Source organism: Odocoileus virginianus, chromosome 10 (assembly GCF_023699985.2).
Source record: "Odocoileus virginianus isolate 20LAN1187 ecotype Illinois chromosome 10, Ovbor_1.2, whole genome shotgun sequence".
Taxonomy (NCBI): Eukaryota; Metazoa; Chordata; class Mammalia; order Artiodactyla; family Cervidae; genus Odocoileus; species Odocoileus virginianus.
In genome coordinates this window covers 33,460,743-33,481,857 of record NC_069683.1, presented here as the reverse complement: position 1 = coordinate 33,481,857, position 21,115 = coordinate 33,460,743, and the positions used below count along the sequence as shown (strand labels likewise).

The 21,115-nt window shown below is 38.5% G+C and overlaps 1 protein-coding gene across 4 annotated transcripts in view; it reads right to left on the bottom strand.

Annotated features, from left to right (window-relative positions):
• Positions 1-828: 828 nt before the first annotated feature.
• The window catches only part of ZNF143 (zinc finger protein 143), a 63,350-nt gene continuing 43,063 nt past the window's right edge, over positions 829-21,115 (bottom strand). For all 4 annotated transcript variants that reach the window (XM_020874453.2, XM_020874454.2, XM_020874456.2 and 1 more), the window contains exons 12-16: positions 20,083-20,310; positions 16,747-16,895; positions 15,047-15,208; positions 2,254-2,400; positions 829-1,365 (exon numbers count right to left, since the gene is read on the bottom strand). In XM_020874453.2, the coding sequence (XP_020730112.2) occupies positions 1,282-1,365; positions 2,254-2,400; positions 15,047-15,208; positions 16,747-16,895; positions 20,083-20,310 (770 nt within the window). In that variant the 3' untranslated portion in view covers positions 829-1,281. The remainder of the gene's footprint in view (positions 1,366-2,253; positions 2,401-15,046; positions 15,209-16,746; positions 16,896-20,082; positions 20,311-21,115) is intronic.

Sequence of the window (21,115 nt, the reverse complement as noted above, 5' to 3'; positions counted from 1 at the left end):
TGCCACAAGTTACCATCTGAGAAGGCAGTTTTGGTGTGGTGAAAAAAACACCCTGGATGTGGGAGTCAGTCTGGCTTCTCAAGTCTTTGCCTTGCCTCACCACAGTCCTGGGTAGACACAACTTCTTTGAACCTTCAGCTTTCTCATGTACAAACAGAGGTATTAAATCTCATATATCTCACAAAATCCTGTTATGAGCAGATGAATATGTATGAAAAAGTACTTATTGTGCTTGATACATAATAATACATAATATATACTCTCTCTATATATATATTTTGTATTTTAACCTATTACATTAGTGTTTTCTACAACTCTTTCCCCCCACCCCATACCAATTTAATGAAACAAATATAAAGGTAACATTTTAAAAATTGCTGTATTCAAAATTAATAATAAACTTTAGGGTAAATAAGCTTTAAAATAAAAGTACATAAGCAAAAATAAATAATTTACACCAACCCACTAACCTAATTTTCAGAGTAAAGCCATTTCCAATTACAGCACTATTATCCCGGGCTCCAGGCTGTGGTCAAGCTTTGATAGTTCATTATTTTTAAGAAACAGTAACAAAAAACTGAACACTCAGGAAATCATCTTTAACAAAACTGAAGTACTGGATTTAACTTTTTAATTTTAAATAACCAAACTTTGTAATTTTATACATAATCCAATGTAATGCTAATATAATTAGCACTTCAGCTTGCAGAGCTGGTATTTAACAGGGGTGGAAAACTGTAATTAATAGTCTTCAAACCGTGAGATATTTAATACAAATAAAAATAGACAAGTATACAGTAGAACAAAAACTGCAGACACTCTACTAGCTGAGGGAAATATCTGAAGGCTTTACATCCTTTATTATCCATGATGGCTTTTGGAATTATGATTGTTTGACGTATAGAACCTTTGACATTTTCAATACAGCCTTTTTTTTTTTTTCACAGTAAGTTAAAAATCCATCATAAGACTCCATAAGACTTCACTGGTCTTGCACGTAGACTCTAGGAGTTTGCAATCTGATAAAAGAGTAACATAAAAAATTACTGTATTGCCCTCATTTCATAGTTCCTTGTACACAATACATCAGTTTGGGAAATCTATTCCAAGGGTTATATACACAAAAGTGTCAAGAATAAAACGTTCTCCACTCTTGCATAAAAATGTGTACAGTGTTTCAGGAATGGAAAATTTCTAATTTTCCTGGGCCCGGGCTTCATGGATCTCTGCTGCCTGAAGATGAAAGGCTTCTCTGGCTTTATTGCTCCATTGTTCTGAGGATTAATCATCTAACCCTGGCGTTTCTCCTTGCTGGATCCTGGATGCTATTCTGATGGCTTCTTCCAGAGATGGCTGTTCTCCAAGCTGAAACAGGAACATACACATAGCCACAGTCGAGATAATGCCAAAGAAATATAATATGCCAGAAGTAAAATTTCTTTCTGTAATTGTAACATCTGGGCTTGTTAAAGTACTAATGCTCACCCACAAAACACAAAAATTCCTGCTGGGGAGAATAATGCAGTTTCTTTATATGGGATTTTGATAAATCTTCACACATGCAAGGAACAAAATGATTATCTTATCTGTTCTGTTTATCTTTTCTGTTGGAGATAGAGCGCTTCATGAGCCTCTAGCTTTATGCCCATAAACTAAATTAAAACCAACAGCTGGCATTTTCCAGAGTGCGTTCTAACCCTTTTCTGAGTAAATATGTTAAAACAAAACAAAACAAACTTCCCAAGGAAAGGTAACCTACACCTCACATTCTAGATTCTCTGCATGCAGTGACTTCCCAGAGAATGTAGTCGTCTGACATTCCCCACCATAAAATACAGCTGTTGTGCAGGAACTTTTTTGAGGACTAACTTGGGAGTCTATGTTTACAGGAGGTTCATTTCCAAGGAATAACTCTTAAATGCTTTATAGAATCCTGCCTAATTAACTGTTTTTTTCCCCTAAATAAACTTTTATTCTGACAGTAAAGATGGCTGGTCAGGTACACACAGGGATGTATATACCAGGAGCTTTATACTTCTTGCTATAAATTCCCCTAGATTACACAAAGATAGTAGCAAACAAAGTTTTAGTCTCTTTGAGTTTATTTCAAAACACAGCAATTTCCTTAAAGGAGCTAAGTGCTGCGTATTATTCTGCGCCCTGCCTCTGTGAATGTTATGCGTCAGAGAACAGTGACAAGGCTGAGGGCTGAACAGACTGCTGTCAACAGAGGACAGCTGCCATTGCACTCACCTGGACTGCAATCTGGGTGCCGTTGGATGTTGCCACTAAGGTCAAAGGTCTGGTTTCTGTGGTTACTAAGTGATGGCTATGCTGTTGGTGCCCCATTTCTGATGATGCAGTGTGGAATGCTGCCAAGTCCTGAGCCACAATTGCAACCTTAAAAAATACACAGAAGAATTAAAACTATGATTTAAATAGGTTAAAATCCATTTAATGCAAGGGACTGTCTTCAAATTCAAAAGCTAATCCTCCCTTCTGACCATAGACTTGTAGAAGCTGAAAGCTGGAAACGACCTTACATATTGTCTATTCTGAACTCCTCTTTTTTCCCTCTCTTTTTTGTTTTGACTACACCACCCAGACTGTGGGACTTTAGTTCCCCTATGAGGGAGTGAACCTGGGACCTCAACAGTGAGAGCAGAGTCCTAACTACTGGACTGCCAGGGAATTCCCATGGACTCCTCTTTGTTGAGCAAGTTGATACTCAGAAAGAAGGGACTTATCTAAAGTTAAGAAGCAAGCAGATAGCAAAACAGGATAGAGGACACTGAGAAAGTGGATTCGCTGTCAGGTTCCATTAAACAGAAGAGACGTGACTGTGCCTAGATTCTAATATCCCTAAGCAGCTGCCTGGGAAGTTACACACGTGGATTAATTTATACCTCAAATGTCTATTTATTTTATTTTTTTCAAATGTTTATTTATTCCTGAGTTTGGATCAGTGGTAGATACATTATTTTCTCCTGTTTATCTGTTGCACTAAAAATTAGATTTCCATTAACCAAAAAGGACCTACTATATTACACAGAGAACTCTGCTCAATGTTATGTGGCAGACCAGCTGGGAGGGGAGTTTAGGGGAGAATGGATACATATATAGGTATGGCTGAATCCCTTTGCTGTTCACCTGAAACCATCACAACACTGTTTGTTAATCAGCCATTCCCCAATACAAAATAAAAGGTTTTAAAAAAATTAGATTTCCATTAAATTTTTTAAATTAAACAAAAAAATTAAAAATAAAAATAATTTTAAATAATAAAAATATTTTAAAATTAAAAATAAATAAAAATAAAATTAGATTTCCACCGGGAATTCCCTGGTGATCCAGTGGTTAGGACTCACTCTCACTGCCATGGGTCTGGGTTCCAGCCCTGGTCAGGGAACTGAACTAAGATCCCAGCAAGCTGCACAGCATGGCCAAAAAAAAAAAAAAAAATGATTTCCATTAATTGGGAAAACAAAGTACCAGGAACATTACTACACAGCATGAGGGGTCTTAGTTTTCCAACCAAGGACTGAACCCATGACTCCTGTAGTGGAAGCGTGGAATCCTAACCACTGGGGGATTAATTCCCAGCAACATATTTTGTAACAGTCACTTCCTCTTTTAGATCCCACGGAATCTTTCCAACCTGTTCCTGAAGTACCTAGTCAGAGTGGTTAAAAGTGCTTTTGTGGCTCTTAAACTACGAATGCAGCTTTTTCTATGTAGATAATAACAGAAAATAGCATCAACTACACGTCATATGATAGTTAAGAATTCTGTTCAGCCAAACTTAGAGAAAGAATAGGTTAAAAACTGAAATTACTATTTTACTTGGCCATTAATCTAGTAAGAATGCTAGATTTTAGTGCTAATAGATATTTAGCTTGGATCAATCCCAGTATTGGTCCATAGTCCAGCAACAGATTTTAGTCCAACAACAGGGGAGTAGCTTATATTAGATTAACCTTTCCTGCAGGTAACAATCATAAAGTGTAGAAAAAATATGAAAAAGCAACCATCTGAAGGCATTGGTGAATGGTGAAAAGCAGGCAGAAAATGGAGGGGATTCTCAAAAGGGAACCACACTGGGTCACATTGGTTTCAACAGTTTTTCCACTTGAGGGCAGTCACCAATCTGAACGGCATAAGGCAACTTATGGTATCAGATAATTAAGTCCAGGGCTGCCAGGATGGCTATTTATTGAAAGGGATATCCTAGAAAGGAGAAAACCAGAGGGAGGGGGACCCCCCCCACAAACCTGTATATAAGTTCCTCTCAATTCTTTAAGAACTCAGAACTGCAAATGTGTTGGGGAGGTGTCAATAAATCTGGAATAAAGCAGCAGCTAGAAGGCTAAAAAGCTGAGAAGAGGATTCAGTGATACTCACCACAGGGCAGACAGAATTTAGAATTTCAACCCCACCAAGTTTAGAAGATTACCTCAGGCTTTCCACTGAAACCTTAAGAGCTATACTTTAGGAGTAAAGACTATTTCCCAGGACTAAAGATTCACCCTGAGACCAAATGGCAAAACCAAAACAAACCTACCTTAATAAAGTACAAACCCCAGCCTCCACATGTAACTTAACTACTTGATAAAATTAATATTCTTCAGAGGAAGATAACCAAATTAAAAATCCCCATAATGTATCATCCACAACATCCAGAATACAATAAAAAATTACAACACATGAGAAGAGGAAAATGTAACCCAGAGTCAAGAGAATATGAAGTTAACAGAAACAGACCTTGAGATGACCAATATGTTTTGATTAGCAAACAAGGACTTTAAGATAGTTACTATAAATATGTTAAAAAGCTTATGGAATTCACACAAGGGGAAATCTCAGTAAATAAATGAAAACTATAAAAAAGTAAATTCTACAGTCAAAAATGACAATATCTAAAATTATCTAAATGGGCCTAATAAAAGATGGGTAAAGATGGTGATGTCAAAAGAAAAGACAGAGCAATAAGAATTATCTATCTGAAGAACTAAGAAAAAAAGAATGCATCCCCAGAAACTTGTGGGAAAACACCAAGTTAATATACATATACTTTAGAGACCCAAAAATAAAACAGAAACAATGATGCAGAATAAAAACTTTTGATGAAATAACAGCCTAACTTTTCCTAAATTTGATAAAAACACTAACACCCTCCCCTACAAAAAACATTACTATATAATGTTTCATAATATTATATATGTTGTCTTATAATTACATATACAAAACCTACCAGATAAATACAAAGAAGACCACACCATAATTACATTGCTAAAAAGCAAATATAATTAGTAGAAAATAGCCAGAGGAAAAAACTGGTGTATCATATACAGGGGAACAATCATATGAAGATGGCTGATTTCTCATCAGAAACAATGAAGGACAGAGACAATTTAAAGTGCTGAAAGAAAAAAAAAACCCCACCAATTCTATATCTAGCAAAAATATCCTTCAAGACAGAAATATGTTTCAAACAGAAAGGTGACATACATGTTTTCAAATAAGCAAAACCAGAGACTTTGTCACTGTAGATCTGCAGAACAAATAATGCTAAAGCATATCCTTCAGGGGACTTTCCTGGTGGCCCAGAGATAAAGGTTCTGCCTTGCAAAGCAGGGGACACAGGTCTGGTCTCTGGTTGGGGAACTAAGATCCCACATGTTGCAGAGCAACTAAGCCCATGTGCCGCAGTTACTGAGCCCACATGCTACAACTACTGAAGCCTGATCACTCTGGAGCCTGCACCACAACCAAAGGGTCCATGCACCACATGGAAAGATCCTGTGTGCCACAACTAAGACCCGACACAGCCAAAATGAATTAATTAATTTAAAAAACAAAATATATCCTTCAGGCCAAACGGATGTCATATGGACACTCAAATCTACAGAAAGGCATGAGGCAATGGAAATTATAAACCAGCAGATAAGTATAAATTATTATCTTTCCCATCATCTTGTAACTTACTTAAAAGATTAACTGCTTATGCTAAAAAATAATATTGCACTGCAGGGGTTTTAATATCTGTAATCACAGCAGCACAAAGAGTAGGGACATAAATGAAAACATACTGTTTCAAGGTTTTATGTAAAGTAACAATCTTCAGTCTAAGTAGACCACAATAACTTAAGGATGCACATTTTAATCCTTGGGGCAACCTCAAAAAAGTAACAGAGAAGGGTATAATTATGAAGTCATTTGAGGAATTAAAATGAAATATGTACACACCTAATAACAGCATTTCAACCTGGAAGTAAAAAAAGAAACAACTAAAAGGGAGAGAAATCTACAATCATAATTGGAGATATCAATTACTTTTTCTTAGTAACTGATAGAACAAATATATAAAAGATTAATAAGGTTATAGAATATCTGAACACTATCAACCACCTTTAAGTGTAACATGCTATACACAACAAGTGCAGAACACACATCCTTTTCAAATACATATGAAATACAATAGGAAATCAATGAAAGACAAAGGGAAAACAAGTCTCAAATTTCAAAATAATAGTATCTTACAGAATAGGTTCTCTGACCATAACAGACTTAAATTAAAAATCAAGAAAAACAGGTATCTAGAAAAGTACCAGATATTAAGAAATTACCAGGGCTTCCCAGGTGGCTCAGATGGTAAAGAATCTGCCCACAATGTGGGAGACCTAGGTTCAATCCCGGGGTCAGGAAGATCCCCTGGAGAAGGAAATGGCTACCCACTCCAGTATCCTTGCCTGGAGAATCCATGGACAGAGAAGCCCGGCAGGCTACAGTCTAGCGTCGCAGAGTCAAACATGACTGAGCAACTAACATTGTCTCTTTCAAGAAATTAAACAACCTACGTGCAAATTAAAACCACAATGATATACCATTTCACATCCACTAGAATGGCTAAACTTTTAAATAGCAACAACTCAAAATGTTGATGATATGAAACAAATAGAACTATTGTGAGTGGGAGTGTGAGTGGGGTCAAACCACTTTAAAAGAACTGCTTGACACTTTCATATAAAGTTAAATATAACTCTACCCTATGACTCAGCAATTCCACTAACAGGTTATTAATCAGAGAATGAGAATATGTGTCTACAAATAAACTTGTACCAGAATTTTTACCATCTTAATTCATAATAGAAAAAAAAAACTGGAAGCATCCCAAATATTTGTTCATCAAGGGGGGAATCTATCAACAAATTGTGATACACTCCTAACCACAGAATACTGCTTAGCAAGAAAAATGAAGGAACTCATGTAATAAACAATAACATGGATAAATCTCCAAAATGTTAAGGAAAAAAACACAAAACAAGAGAGTTCATACTCTGGCTTCACCATGCAAAATTCAAGAATAGACAAGATAATACAATCAGAACAACTAGGTGGAGATTGACTGGACGGCGTCCTAAGAGAACTTTCTAGGGTGATAGAAAAGTTCTAGGTCTTGTTTGGCATGGGATGGGTGTGTATTAACAACTCACTAAACTGTAAACTTAAGATCTGTGCAGGTGGTGGTCTGGTGATTAGGATTCTGTGCTTAAATTGCCAGGAGCCCAGGTGTGATCCTTGGTTGGGGAACTAAGATCCTGCAAACCACATGATGTGGGGGGAAAAAAATCTATGCATTTCACTGTATATCAATCTTACTTCAATGAAGAAAAAACAATTGCAGGCTAATATGAAAAACATGTTCAACCTCACTAATAGAAAACTTAAAGTAAAAATATAACTTATCTCTTGCTTGTGAATAATGCAAATGTAAAAAACAAAATCCTCAATGCTACAAGAGTACAGTGAAATAAGAATACTTTTAGATCCATGGCATAATTATTAAAAATCTCCAGAAAGGAATTTGGCAATATTCTTTTTAGAAGAAAGTTAAAATAGTTCATACCATTAATCTAATAATTCCATGCCTAGAATTTGTTTCCCATGAAAATAATCAGAGCCTTGCAGAACAATCTGTGTGTGCGGAATGCGTGAATACATGATGGTATATCCTGCATTGCAGGCAGATTCTTTACCCCTGAGCTACCGGGGAAGCCCTATAGTATATCCACTTGATGGATTATTTTATAAATATTAAAAATCCTTTTAAAAGAACATTTAATTGATATGAGAAAGTGCTCAGGATATAGTGTGAAGTGGATGACAAACATACAAAATTGTATTATAATCCTAACTTTGTTCATACATGCATATACACAGAAAACAAGATAAATAGTCCTAAATGTTGAGACTAGTTATTTTAACTTCAAGGGATTATAGCTGATTTTTAGTTTGAGTCTTTATTTTCAAATTCTTTTGGTAACATACCTTTAAGTGGAATTACTGGATCCTATGTAAATCTATCTTTGCTCAACTTTTTAAGAACTGCCATGTTGATTTCCACAGGAGCTACATCCCATGAGCAATGCACAAGAGTTCCAATTTCTTTATACTGTCCCCAAATTTGTTATTTTCTGTTTTTGGATAAAAGTCATCCTAATGGGGGTGAAGTGGGGTCTCACTGTGATTTTGATTTGTATTATCCTAATGACGAATGTATGGATGTGAGAGCTGGACTGTGAAGAAAGCTAAGTGCCAAAAAATTGATGCTTTTGAACTGTGGTGTTGGAGAAGACTCTTGAGAGTCCCTTGGACTGCAAGGAGATCCAACCAGTCCATCCTAAAGGAGATCAGTCCTGGGTGTTCATTGGAAGGACTGATGCTGAAGCTGAAACTCCAATACTTTGGCCACCTCATGCGAAGAGCTGACTCACTGGAAAAGACCCTGATGCTGGGAGGGACTGGGGGCAGGAGGAGAAGGGGACGACAGAGGATGAGATGGCTGGATGGCATCACCGACTCGATGGACATGAGTTTGAGTAAACTCCGGGAGTTGGTGATGGACAGGGAGGCCTGGCATGCTGCGATTCATGGGGTGGCAAAGAGTCAGACACGACTGAGTGACTGAACTGAACTGAATGACGAATGATGCTGGATACCTTTCCATGTGCTAAATAACCATCTGTAAATCTTCTTGGAGAAATGTCTATTCAAGTTCCTTGCTCATTTTTAAATTGGGTTGCTTGTTTTTTTTCTTGATGAGTTATAGGGATTCTTTATATAGTCTATTTTTCCCTTTGTAATATTATTTTTATTATTTTTAAATATATTCTAGATATTACTTCCTTAGCAGATATGTGACTTGCAAGTATTTTCTCTCATTCTATAGACCGTTTTTTCACTTTCTTGGTAGTGGTTTTTGATGCACAAGTGATTTTAAATTTTTTTGTTTTTTTTTTGGCTGTGCCTCACAGCTTCCAGGATTCTCAGTTCCCTGACCGGAGACTGAACCCAAGCCATGGCAGTGAAGGTCTGGAATCCTAACCACTAGGCTACCAGGGAACTATCAAGTGTTTTTAATTTTTAAGAAGTTCAATTTATTTTTTTCTTTCATCTCCTATAATTTTGGTGTCATATGTAAGCAATAATCTAATCCAATTTATTTTTTTCTTTCACTGCCTGTGTTTCTGGTGTCATACATAAGAAATAAGATCATGAATACTTTTGCCTGTTTTATTCTAAGAGTTTCATAGTTTTCACTCTTATATCCATTTGAACTAATTTTTATATATATGGTATAAGGTAAGGGTCCAAGTTCATTTTTTTTTTTTTTTTTGTATGGGAATATATTCAGGTTTCTCAGCATTTGCTGAAAAGGCCTTTCCCACTGAATGGTCAAATTCTGATTGTCAAAATATAATTGATATATATGTGAGGATTTATTTCTAGACTCTCTTATTCCACTGAGAATGTAGACTACTTCTGTAATCTGAAATTAACTAAAATAAAATAGATAGAAAGCACTGACTCTTCAGTCTATACCTGCTAACCAGGCTTCCAGAGGCACCTGGAAAAATAAGTCTGAGAAATACAATTACCTTAGTTACACACACACACAGACTTAGGGAAGGACTGACTACTTTCTTCCCATGTACGAAAAGAAATAGTTATTTAAGTGTTACAGATAATTCGCGGCGGTGGGGGTGGGGTGTGCACACCGCCCAGTGGACAGCCGACCGTGCCCAGTGGCCTACGCGTGGTTACAGCAGGAGCCATGGCAGCAGCGGGTCCTCCGGTGAAACCCCCTGTTGTGATATCCCGAGTTGCTGGAAGCTGCCTGGCTTCATTCTAGCCCTCAAAGCCTTCTCTCTTGGGAAATTTTCTGGCCCACAGGCTGCAGATAAGCTACATAAGAATGTTTAATTGAGGGTCACTATCTTTCTAGACCTGCAACCACTCATAGCAGGTATATTTACTCAAGCTGGGCTATAAACCCATCCAGGAATCCTAGAGCCATGAACATGACTGCAAAGCGATTAGGTGGGATCATTGCAAAACACGGCCTAGCGGTTACATTTTTTATTTGTTTTGGCATAAGGAATAAGTAGCAAACAACAAAAACGCATGAATCTTCAGTGTTATGTTCAGTTTTAACAGATACAACCGTGAAACAGCCACTTAAAACAAGATGTTGAACAGTTTCTTCATATTCCATTCCATCAATTTCCTGCCTGAGCCCAAGCAGCACTTTCTGATTTCAATCATCATGGATTTGTCTTGTGTGTTCCTGGATTTCATTCATTTAAGTGGAATCATATGGTATGTATTCTAGATGGAACTGTTGAGTCAGAGCAGAGGTATGTTTGACTTTATAAGAAACTGCCAAAGAGTGCTCCAACCTGGTTGTATTATTTTTTTTTTCCATTTATTTTTATTAGTTCGAGGCTAATTACTTTACAATACTGTAGTGGTTTTTGCCATACATTGACATGAATTAGCCATGGATTTACATGTATTCCCCATCCCGATCCCCCCTCCTGGTTGCATTATTTTACACTCTCACTAGAGTGTTAATGTCCTAGTTGCTTCATCTTTGCCAGTGTTTGTTTCCATTAGTCTTTTTTATTTTAGCCACTTCCCTGTGTCTGAAATGGTATCTCTGTGATTTCAACTCACATTTATTTGATGACTAAAGATATTGAGTACTTTTTCATGTTACTGCCTTTGATGTATCTTCTTTTGTGAGGGATCTGATCAAATAAGCAAGCAAATGATTTGCTCATTTATAATTTTTATTTATTTTGCTCATTTTTAATGAATTGTTCATATTATTCACAATATGAGTCCACTGTCAGATAAAGTATGAACATTTTTTTTCCAGTTTAGGGCTTACCTAATCTTTTCCTATATAGTGTCTTTGGTTCAGTTCAGTTCAATCGCTCAGTCGTGTCTGACTCTTTGCGACCCCATGAACAGCAGCATGCCAGGACTCCCTGTCCATCACTAATTGCTGGAGTCTACCCAAACCCATGTCCACTGAGTGATGCCATCCAAACATCTCATCCTCTGTCATCCCCTTCTCCTCCTGCCCTCAATCTTTCCTAGCATCAGGGTCTTTTCAAATGAGTCAATTCTTCACATCAGGTGGCCAAAGTATTGGAGTTTCAGCTTCAACATCAGTCCTTCCAATGAACACTCAGGACTGATCTCCTTTAGGATGGACTGGTTGGATCTTGTTGTAGTCCAAGGGACTCTCAAGAGTCTTCTCCAACACCACAGTTCAAAAGCATCAATTCTTTGGTGCTCAGCTTTCTTTATAGTCCAACTCTCACATCCATACATGACTAATGGAAAAACCATAGCCTTGATTAGACGAACCTTTATGGACAAAGTAAAGTTTCTGCTTTTTAATATGCTGTCTTGGTTGGTCACAATTTTCCTTCCAAGGAGTAAGCATCTTTTAATTTCATGGCTGCAATCACATCTGCAGTGATTTTAGAGCCCCCAGAAATAAAGTCTGTCACTGTTTCCACTGTTTCCCCATCTATTTCCCATGAAGTGATGGGACCAGATGCCATGATCTTAGTCTTCTGAATGTTGAGCTTTAAACCAGCTTTTTCACTCTCCTCTTTCACTTTCATCAAGAGGCTCTTAAGTTCTTCTTCACTTTCTGCCATAAGCGTGGTGTCATCTGCATATCTGAGGTTCTTGATATTTCTCCTGGCAATCTTGATTCCAGCTTGTGCTTCCTCCAGCCCAGCATTTCTCATGATGTCCTCTGCATATAAGTTAAATAAGCAGAGTGACAATATACAGCCTTGACGTACTCCTTTTCCTATTTGGAGCCAGTCTTGTTCCATGTCTAGTTCTAACTGTTGCTTCCTGACCTGCATACAGGTTTCTCAAGAGGCAGGTCAGGTGGTTTGGTATTCCTATCTCTTTCAGAATTTTCCACAGTTTATTGTGATCCACACAGTTAAATGCTTTGACATAGTCAATAAAGCAGAAACAGATGTTTTTTTGAAACTCTCTTGCTTTTTTGATGATCCAGCAGATGTTGGCAATTTGATCTCTGGTTCCTCTGCCTTTTCTAAAACCAGCTTGAACATCTGAAAGTTCATGGTTCACATACTGCTGAAGGCTGGCTTGGAGAATTTTGAGCATTACTTTACTGAAGGCTGGCTTGGAGAATTTTGAGCATTACTTTACTAGTGTGTGAGATGAGTACATTGTGTGGTAGTTTGAACATTCTTTGGCATTGCCTTTCTTAGGGACTGGAATGAAAACTGACCTTTTCCAGTCCTGTGGCCACTGCTGAGTTTTCCAAATTTGCTGGCATATTGAGTGCAGCACTTTCACAGCATCATCTTTTAGGATTTGAAATAGCTCAACTGGAACTCCATCACCTCCACTAGCTTTGTTCATAGTAGTGATGCTTCCTAAGGCCCACTTGATGTCACACTCCAGGATGTCTGACTCTAGGTGAGTGTGAGTGATCACACCATTGTGATTATCTGGGTCATGAAGATCTTTTTTGTACAGTTCTTCTATGTACAGTTCTTCTGTGTATTCTTGCCACCTCTTCTTAATATCTTCTGCTTCTGTTAGGTCCATACCATTTCTGTTCTTTATTGAGCCCATCTTTGCCTGAAATGTTCCCTAGGTATCTCTAATTTTTTTGAAGAGCTCTCTAGTCTTTCCCATTCTATTGTTTTCCTCTATTTCTTTGCACTGATCGCTGAGGAAGGCTTTCTTATCTCTCCTTGCTATTCTTTGGAACTCCGCATTCAAATGGGTATATCTTTCCTTTTCTCCTTTGCTTTTCACTTCTCTTCTTTCAGAGTGATTTGTAAGGCATCCTCAGACCATCATTTTGCTTTTTTGCATTTCTTTTTCTTGGGGATGGTCTTGATTCCTGTCTCCTGTACAGTGTCACAAGCCTCTGTCCATAGTTCATCAGGCACTCTGTCTATTATTGTTTTTGGTAAGCAGAAGTAATTTTGAAGAAGTCCAATTTATCCAAAAAGAAAAAATTTTATTGTTAGTGCATTTTCTATCCTGTCTATGAAATTTTTATCCTAAGGTGACAAAAACATTCACTTTTCTTCTAGAAGCTTTATGATTCTGATTCCTGTATTTCACGGTGCAGAAGATTTTCAACTTTGTTCTTTTTTTCAGGACTTTGCATGTTCTTTTTAGGTCCTTTGCATTTTCATATAAATACTGGAATTGGGTTATGTATACCTTCAAAAATGCCTTCTAAAATTTTGATTGTGATAGTACTGAATCTATAAATGAATTTAGGAAGAATAATAGCTGTGAATTTTGACAGACCCTTTCATTGAACAGGGTACAGTAGCTGCAGTGAAACTTAGCATTGTCTTCAGCATAGCACAGCAACAGTTTTTGTGTGTGTGTGTTGTTGTAATGTCTTCAACATTATTTATTGATTTATTTGGCTGTGCTCGGTCTTAACTGCAGCATGCATGATATATATATATTTTTTTCAGTTATGGCATTCCCAATCTTTAAGTTGTAGCATGTGAGATCTAATTCCCCAACCAGGGTCCCTCTTTGTTGGGAGCACAGAGTACTAGCCACTGGACCACCAGGGAAGACCCCATAAGAACAGTTTTTAAATGTACTGACCAAAATCATTTAAGATAAATGAAAAATAAAACTACAAAGAGATACATAAGATTTGTTACCACTGTGCTGACCATCAAAAGGGGAGGAGGCACTCTCAAAGGCTACAGATAGGAATGTAGATGTGTACAACCCTTGAAAGGAAGTTTAGCAATGTTTATCACAATTACAAATGTGTATGTCTTTTTGGCCAGCAGTTTCACTCTAGGGATTTATCTAGTAGCAGATATATTCACACACATAGAAAATCCCATGTGCACAAGATTATGTGTTGTCTGAAACAGCAAAAGACTTTAAATAAATTATGGCATGTCCATACAGTGGAATATGATATAGTTTAGAAAAAGAATGAGAGAGAATTCCCTGGCAATCCAGTGGTTAGGACTCTTCACTTTCACTTCTCGCGCCCAGGTTCATTCCCTGCTTGGGAACTAAGATCCTACAAACCATGTGGCGCCACCAGAATTACAAAAAAAAACAAAGAAGGAATAGGAAAATTCTCTATATAAAGAAAGAGAAAGATGTCCTAGATGTATTATTAAGATTAAAAAAAACAAACAAGGAGGTGAAAAACAGTATAGTGTTTACTACCATATAAAGGGTGGGGGAAGATGACTGTGTGTGTGTGCGCGCTCAGTAGCTCAGTTGTATCTAACTCTTGTGACCCCAGGGGCTATTACAGGTATATGCAAAAGTCAATCCTATTTTACACATGAAAAAAACCTGAGACTCAGAGGGCTGTGTTGCTAAGAAGCTTTAAAACTGAAATTCAATCTGAGGTTTATGTGCTTAACCACTGGACTTCCCAGGGAACGCGAGTGGTAAAGAACTGTCTGCCAATGTGGAAGACGTGAGAGACATGGGTTTGAGCCCTGGGGGACATTCTTGCCTGGAGAATCCCATGGACAAAGGAGCATGGTGGGTTACAGTCAATAGCACTGCAAAGAGGCACACACAAACGGAAGTGACTTAGCATGCACAAAATCACACCATACATCTATGACTAACAATTTTGATATTGACATGTGCACTGATTGAGATAAAAGAAAAAAGCAATTACCTGCTGCCCTTCTGTACCCTCCGCAGTAACCATAGCAACAGAATGTGTTCCTGCTGAGGAAATGACTGCATCATGAGCAGGTACTGTGATGGGCGTTCCGTCCTGTGTTACCATTGTAATGGTGTTGCCAATGGCCTGCATGTCAGCTTGAGATATGTTGACCTGCAACACAATGCATTTTAAAATCAAGCAATGTTTCTTGCTTTCTCTGGTCAATTTTATTAAGGACTGGGCTTAAGCCTCCTATGGCTTCCCAGGTGGCGTGGTGGTAAAGAATCCCCCTGCCAATGCAGGAGATGCAGGTTCGATTCCTGGGTCAGGAAGATCCTGGGGAGGAGGAAACGGCAACCCATTCCAGTATTCTTGCCTGGAAAATTCCATGGACAGAGAAGCCTGGCAGGCTGCAGTCCATGGGGTTGCAAAGAGTCAGACACGACTGAGCATGCACACATGCAAGTCTTGTGTAAGTCTACTCTGGGAGCAGATAAGCATTTTACAATGGAATAAACTCTTTGAGAAAGAGATCATCAGAAAAACTGAGTATTTATTAAATATGTTTTCCTCCTCTGCATCTCTACTGCCAATTTAGATTTCTATTTTTCTCTAATCTAATTTTTGGCAGTAATACAACTTCTTTCTAGATATCTAACCCTTCCCTAATCATCCTCTACCTTGTCACCTTGCTAAAAAACGAACAAATTTCATTATGCTCCCTGCTCAAATCCCCAGTGACGCCCTATCTGTCCAGAATAAAACTTAGTAAATTTGTTTAATCTTATATGCCAATTAGTGGACAAAGAGTACTGTGTAGAATTAGTGATGTCAAAAGTGAGGAGGAAAGGGATGAATGGGATGGTCCAACTGCTCTGTATGTTTCTATCCTGAATACATTCTGCTTCTAGCTAACACTGGCTATCGATAACATTAAGAGTTATCGATTCAAAGGGCAGATTAATCATGGGAGGTAAAGTTCTGAAAGAGATGGGTAAAAAGAAAGTTCTCCAAGGAAGAGGCAGTATTGGAGGATAAAGAACCTCATGCATCAATTTCCACAGGTATTAAGACAACCTTAATGAGGGCTTAAAAATGAAATCAAGTCTGAATTATTTTAGGATAGTGGCATCAAGAAAACAATGACAAGTTTGACTGTTGAACAACAACTCTTATATCGCTTTTCCTAGGGAAATCAAGACAGCTTCCTATTAATTCTGAAGCTAGTTAAGTGAACTCCCATGATTCCAAGTAGGGAGAAAGTCACACCCTGGAAATTTTACAGGTTTACCCATCACTGACTTGCTCAGATCTTTTAATGATGTCCTCATCACCTCAGCCAAACCTCTGATTTCTCAATCTTATCTCCTGGATCTAATTAGCCACCCAATCTATCCCTTCCAAGTTTCATGTGGACCCGTTACTTTTCACTGTGTTTCTGACCCTTATCACCTTACCTTTGAAAGATACCCATAACACCACCTGAATTCTACAGAGTGACAAACCTTCTCCTTTACAGACCTCCTTGCATGTAGTCTCTTTCAGCAAAAAAAAGTCTCTTTCTTCAGGAGATCTAGCACTGCTCACAAGCTAAACTCTAAACTTTGTGCCCCAATTCAAGGCTTTCCTCAACTGGGACCCAACCTACCTTTCAAGCCCAGGCTCACAGAATTATTATTTAATGTGTCTGGCTTTTGGTGGGTACTTACATGCTGAGTCCCGTCCTGGGATATAAGTGTAACCTGTTGACTCAACCCAGACTGGGTTACTGTGGCTACTTGTGTAGATACAACGTCATCCCCTTCTACACCTGTAACATATGTGATCTGGGACCCTTTAAGAACATCTTCACCTTGACCTGTTTAAAACAAATGAATCATTTATTTGATCAACCGACCAAGCTGTTTAGAAAACAGAGAGAATATTTTAATTATTATGGAGAAACTGACAAAAATGAAAGGGCATATGTACTGAATTCTAAATCATGAAAATGATTTCTAACACCTCCTGTCGATCTCTCCGCCTGCTCTTTTGCAAAGCCAAACCAAATCCAAGCAGACGGAACTAAACTTTCCCACATAAAGAATAACTGTTCTAATTTTGAGAGACCTTGCTTACTCCCTTAGTTGGCATAATTATACAACACTGTGCATGTGTGTTGGGGTGAGGAGTGGGGGAACTGCACAGGGAGACTAACTAGCAAGTAACCCTTCTAACATGGCAAATATGCACTAAGTTCTTGCAGTCACTTAAGAAGCTGTTAAAAATGGTAAGACAATCTTCATAAATATTAACCCCAAAACCAGAATGCTGTGTAAATACAATATACTAAGTTACTTACTCTTTAACAAGAGTGACTGATTACAAGTCATCAGTACACAATGACATCACTGTGTAAAGACAGTATTATCTGGGGTAAGGTTAATAATTTCATAAGTGACTGAAGAGGAACTCCCACCCACTTTTTTATTTCACAAAAAATCAGCAAGTAAACAGCAATTTCAACTGTCCATTTCTGCCATACTTGGCAACCAGTAAGATTCCTTATCCCTCTCTTCTATTGCTTTCCACATCTCATGAGGCCAGAAAAAGGGTAATTTTTTTTTATTTCAAAGGACTTTACATGCTAATTTAAGAGCACTTCTCAAAGTTATGATTGATGCCTGCCTTCATACAGCTATGGTCATCATGGTGTAATTCCTATGACACTCATTATTTCATTTCTTTTTGTTCTGTTCCATGGCTTCCAAGGTGGTTCAGTGGTAAAGAATCCACCTGCCAATGCAGGAGATGTGGGTTTCATCCCTGGGTTGGGAAGATTCCCTGCAGGAGGAAATGGCAACTCACTCCAGTATTCTTGCCTGCAAAATCCCATGGACAGAGGAGCCTAGTGGTCTACAGTCCAAAGGGTCTCAAAGAGTCAGACACGACTGAGTACACACACAAGACACAGGCAGATGAGCTTCTGAGGTGGCGCCAGTGGTAAAGAACCCGCCTGCCAATGCAGGAGACATAAGAGATGCAGGTTTGATCCTTGGGTCAGGACAATCGCCTGCAGAAGGGCATGGCAACCCACTCCAATATTCTTGCCTGGAGAATCCCATGGACAGAGGACTCCTGCAGGCTACAGTCCATAGGGTCGCAAAGAATCAGACACAACTGATATGACTTAGCATGCACGCACGGCCATTTATTATACTTATTATTATACCATTACTCCAACGGGGTTCAAAACGTAGGGGATAATATGGGAGAAAAGGAACACAAACCCATTCTTTTTCTTGGAAAAACAATCTTAATTTTTTTTTAATAAAATGTGTATCATTGGTTATCTTCTAGAACACAAGAAATTCTGACAATATGAAATGTTAACATTTAAGGAAGACTGAGGAAGATTAAAAAGGGAACAGTCTTAAACCTGTTTGACATCATTAAAGTCTATTTTATAATTGCAAGGATGTAGCAGCAATTGTTAACATCTAACCAATCACACTTACAGTGCTTTGGCTAGAAAATAGCATAGCATTCAAGAGTAAAGGAATTGTTGGGAAGTTCCTGATGGTCCAGTAGCTAGCACTTGGTTTCACTGATGGAGCCTGGGTTCAACCCCTGGTCAGGGAACTAAGATCCTGCAAACCTTGTGATATGGACAAAATATTTTAAAAAGAGTGAAGGAAATGTTATTTTCTTACTGATGCTGCTACTACTGCTATGTCGCTTCAGTCGTATCAGACTCTGTGCAACCCCACAGACAGCAGCCCACCAGGCTCCTCTGTCCCTGGGATTCTCCAGGCAAGACTATGGGAGTGGGTTGCCATTTCCTTCTCCAATGCATGCATGCATGCTAAGTCACTTCAGTTGTGTCTGACTCTGTGTGACCCCATGGACAGCAGCCTACCAGGCTCCTCTGTCCACGGGATTCCCTAGGCAAGACTACTGGAGTGGGTTGCCATTTCCTTCTCCAATGCATGCATGCATGCTAAGTCACTTCAGTTGTGTCCGACTCTGTGCGACCCTATGGACAGCAGCCTACCAGGCTCCTCTGTCCAAGAGATTCTCTAGGCAAGAATACTGGAGTGGGTTGCCATTTCCTTCTCCGTATTTTCTTACTATCACACGACTAATATCTGAAAAGATAAATTAGAATTACAGGGAATTATCTGAGTAGATAGTGAATGATCTGTTCTTTTCCTTATTCTCTAACCATTTTTTCCCCCACCTATATGTTTTTCAATCCTTTAGTATTAGTTGTAAGATTGGGTAAGAATGTTTTAATTTTAAAACTTACATCATTTAGGAACTACTCAATGAAACAGGACAATATATATGTTTTGTTCTGTTTCAGAAAAACCTATTTCACCTATTTAACTATGCTGTGTTATTTAACTGAAATCATAGAATCTAATTCTCTAAGATATTTTTCTCAAGAGTTTATCCTTACTGAAATGATATGTTTTTGTCTCCCACGACACTACTGAATAGACATGAATCAACTAAGAGTTAGTTATTTGGGAATGCTTCACCACTCTTGATTAAGACCAACATTCTAATACGCCCAAATAGTCTAGCTGCCCCTGCCCTGCCGTGCAGCCTCATCTCACAGCACCCTCCCAGGCAGAAATGCCATGCTGGCCAGGCTTCTTTCAGTCTCTCCAATTTACTTGGCTCTCTCCAACCTCAGGGCTTTTTACATGTGCTGGTCCCTCCATCTGGAACATTCTGCCTCTGGTCCCTGTTTACCACCCCACCCCCCAAACCTTGCACATCCCTGCCTGTACACCGAGTGAACCCATGATCTCTCCAAAAATCACTTCTTCAGGGGAGTTGTCTCTGACCTTCAAGACTAGGTTAATTTCCCCTCTTATACATACATCCCAGAGCATTAAGTACCTTATTTTGATAGCAATTATTGCAGTTGTAAATGGTATTTTTGTGCAACTATTTGAATGAAACTTTATGGTTAGAGACAATGCTTTCAATCATACATTATGCTCATTGCTGTTGATTTCAAACACAGACATAAGAATACTGGGAAAAACCCTTACCTGGGGGAGGCTCAAAGAAGGCTTCCTGCTCCTCCTCGATGGGCTCGGTGTCATTGTGCGCTGTTCGTTTGTGCATGGCCAGCGTGGAGATCTGCTTGTATGTCTTCCCACAGTGATTACAGTTGTATGGTTTGGAGTGAGTGTGAACAACATGATGTTTGTACAAACTGGAATATTCTGTAAACCTTTTGTCACACCCAGGGACTGTACAAACATATGGCTTTTCCCCTGAGAAAAGAATGGCACCGGAAAAAAAAACCAATTTTCAGTTATGAAGGCATAATCATTCCATACCTTCTAGGAGATGGACAGGGAATGAAGGGGGAGGGAAACCACTAAGTAGCAAAAATAAATAACTGTCACATCCCTTTCTATCCTGTTGTAAGGCACAGCATAAGAAAAGAGTCTCTGACTATGGTTTCAACTTGGCTCAAAAGGTGGTCTGCACCCTGAGTCATACCCCACACTTGAATACCGCTTTTTGTTTAATTTCAAGAGATGTGAAAAATAAGGATGGAGATAGTTACTGCCCAGCTACAAGCTTTGATGAGGACTTTCCAGGCAATCCAGTGGTTACGACTAGGCACTGATACTGCAGGGGGCGTGGGTTCGATCCTTGGTTGGAGAACTACGATCTTACATGCCACATAAAGCAGCCAAAAAAAGCACTGATGAAACTGTTGTTACTTATAACTAGATAATCTAGATATCATTAGTGATACTATATTAATAATGGAAATAATAAATGTAGGGAATTCCCTGGTGGTCTAGTAGTTAGGACTCTACACTTTTACTGCAGAGGCCCTGGGGTCAATCCCTGGTCTGGGAACTAAGATCCCACAAGCCACTTGGTACAGCCAAAAATAATAATAAAAATAATAAGTGCAATTATTAGCATAATGTATGTAGCTTACCCTAAGGGTTTTATAAGGATAAAAAAGAAACATTTTCTAAAAAGTGTATGGGATATAGTCTGGACACATATTTCATATTAACTTCACTTGACTTCTTGCAACCAATCAAAAGCTATTAT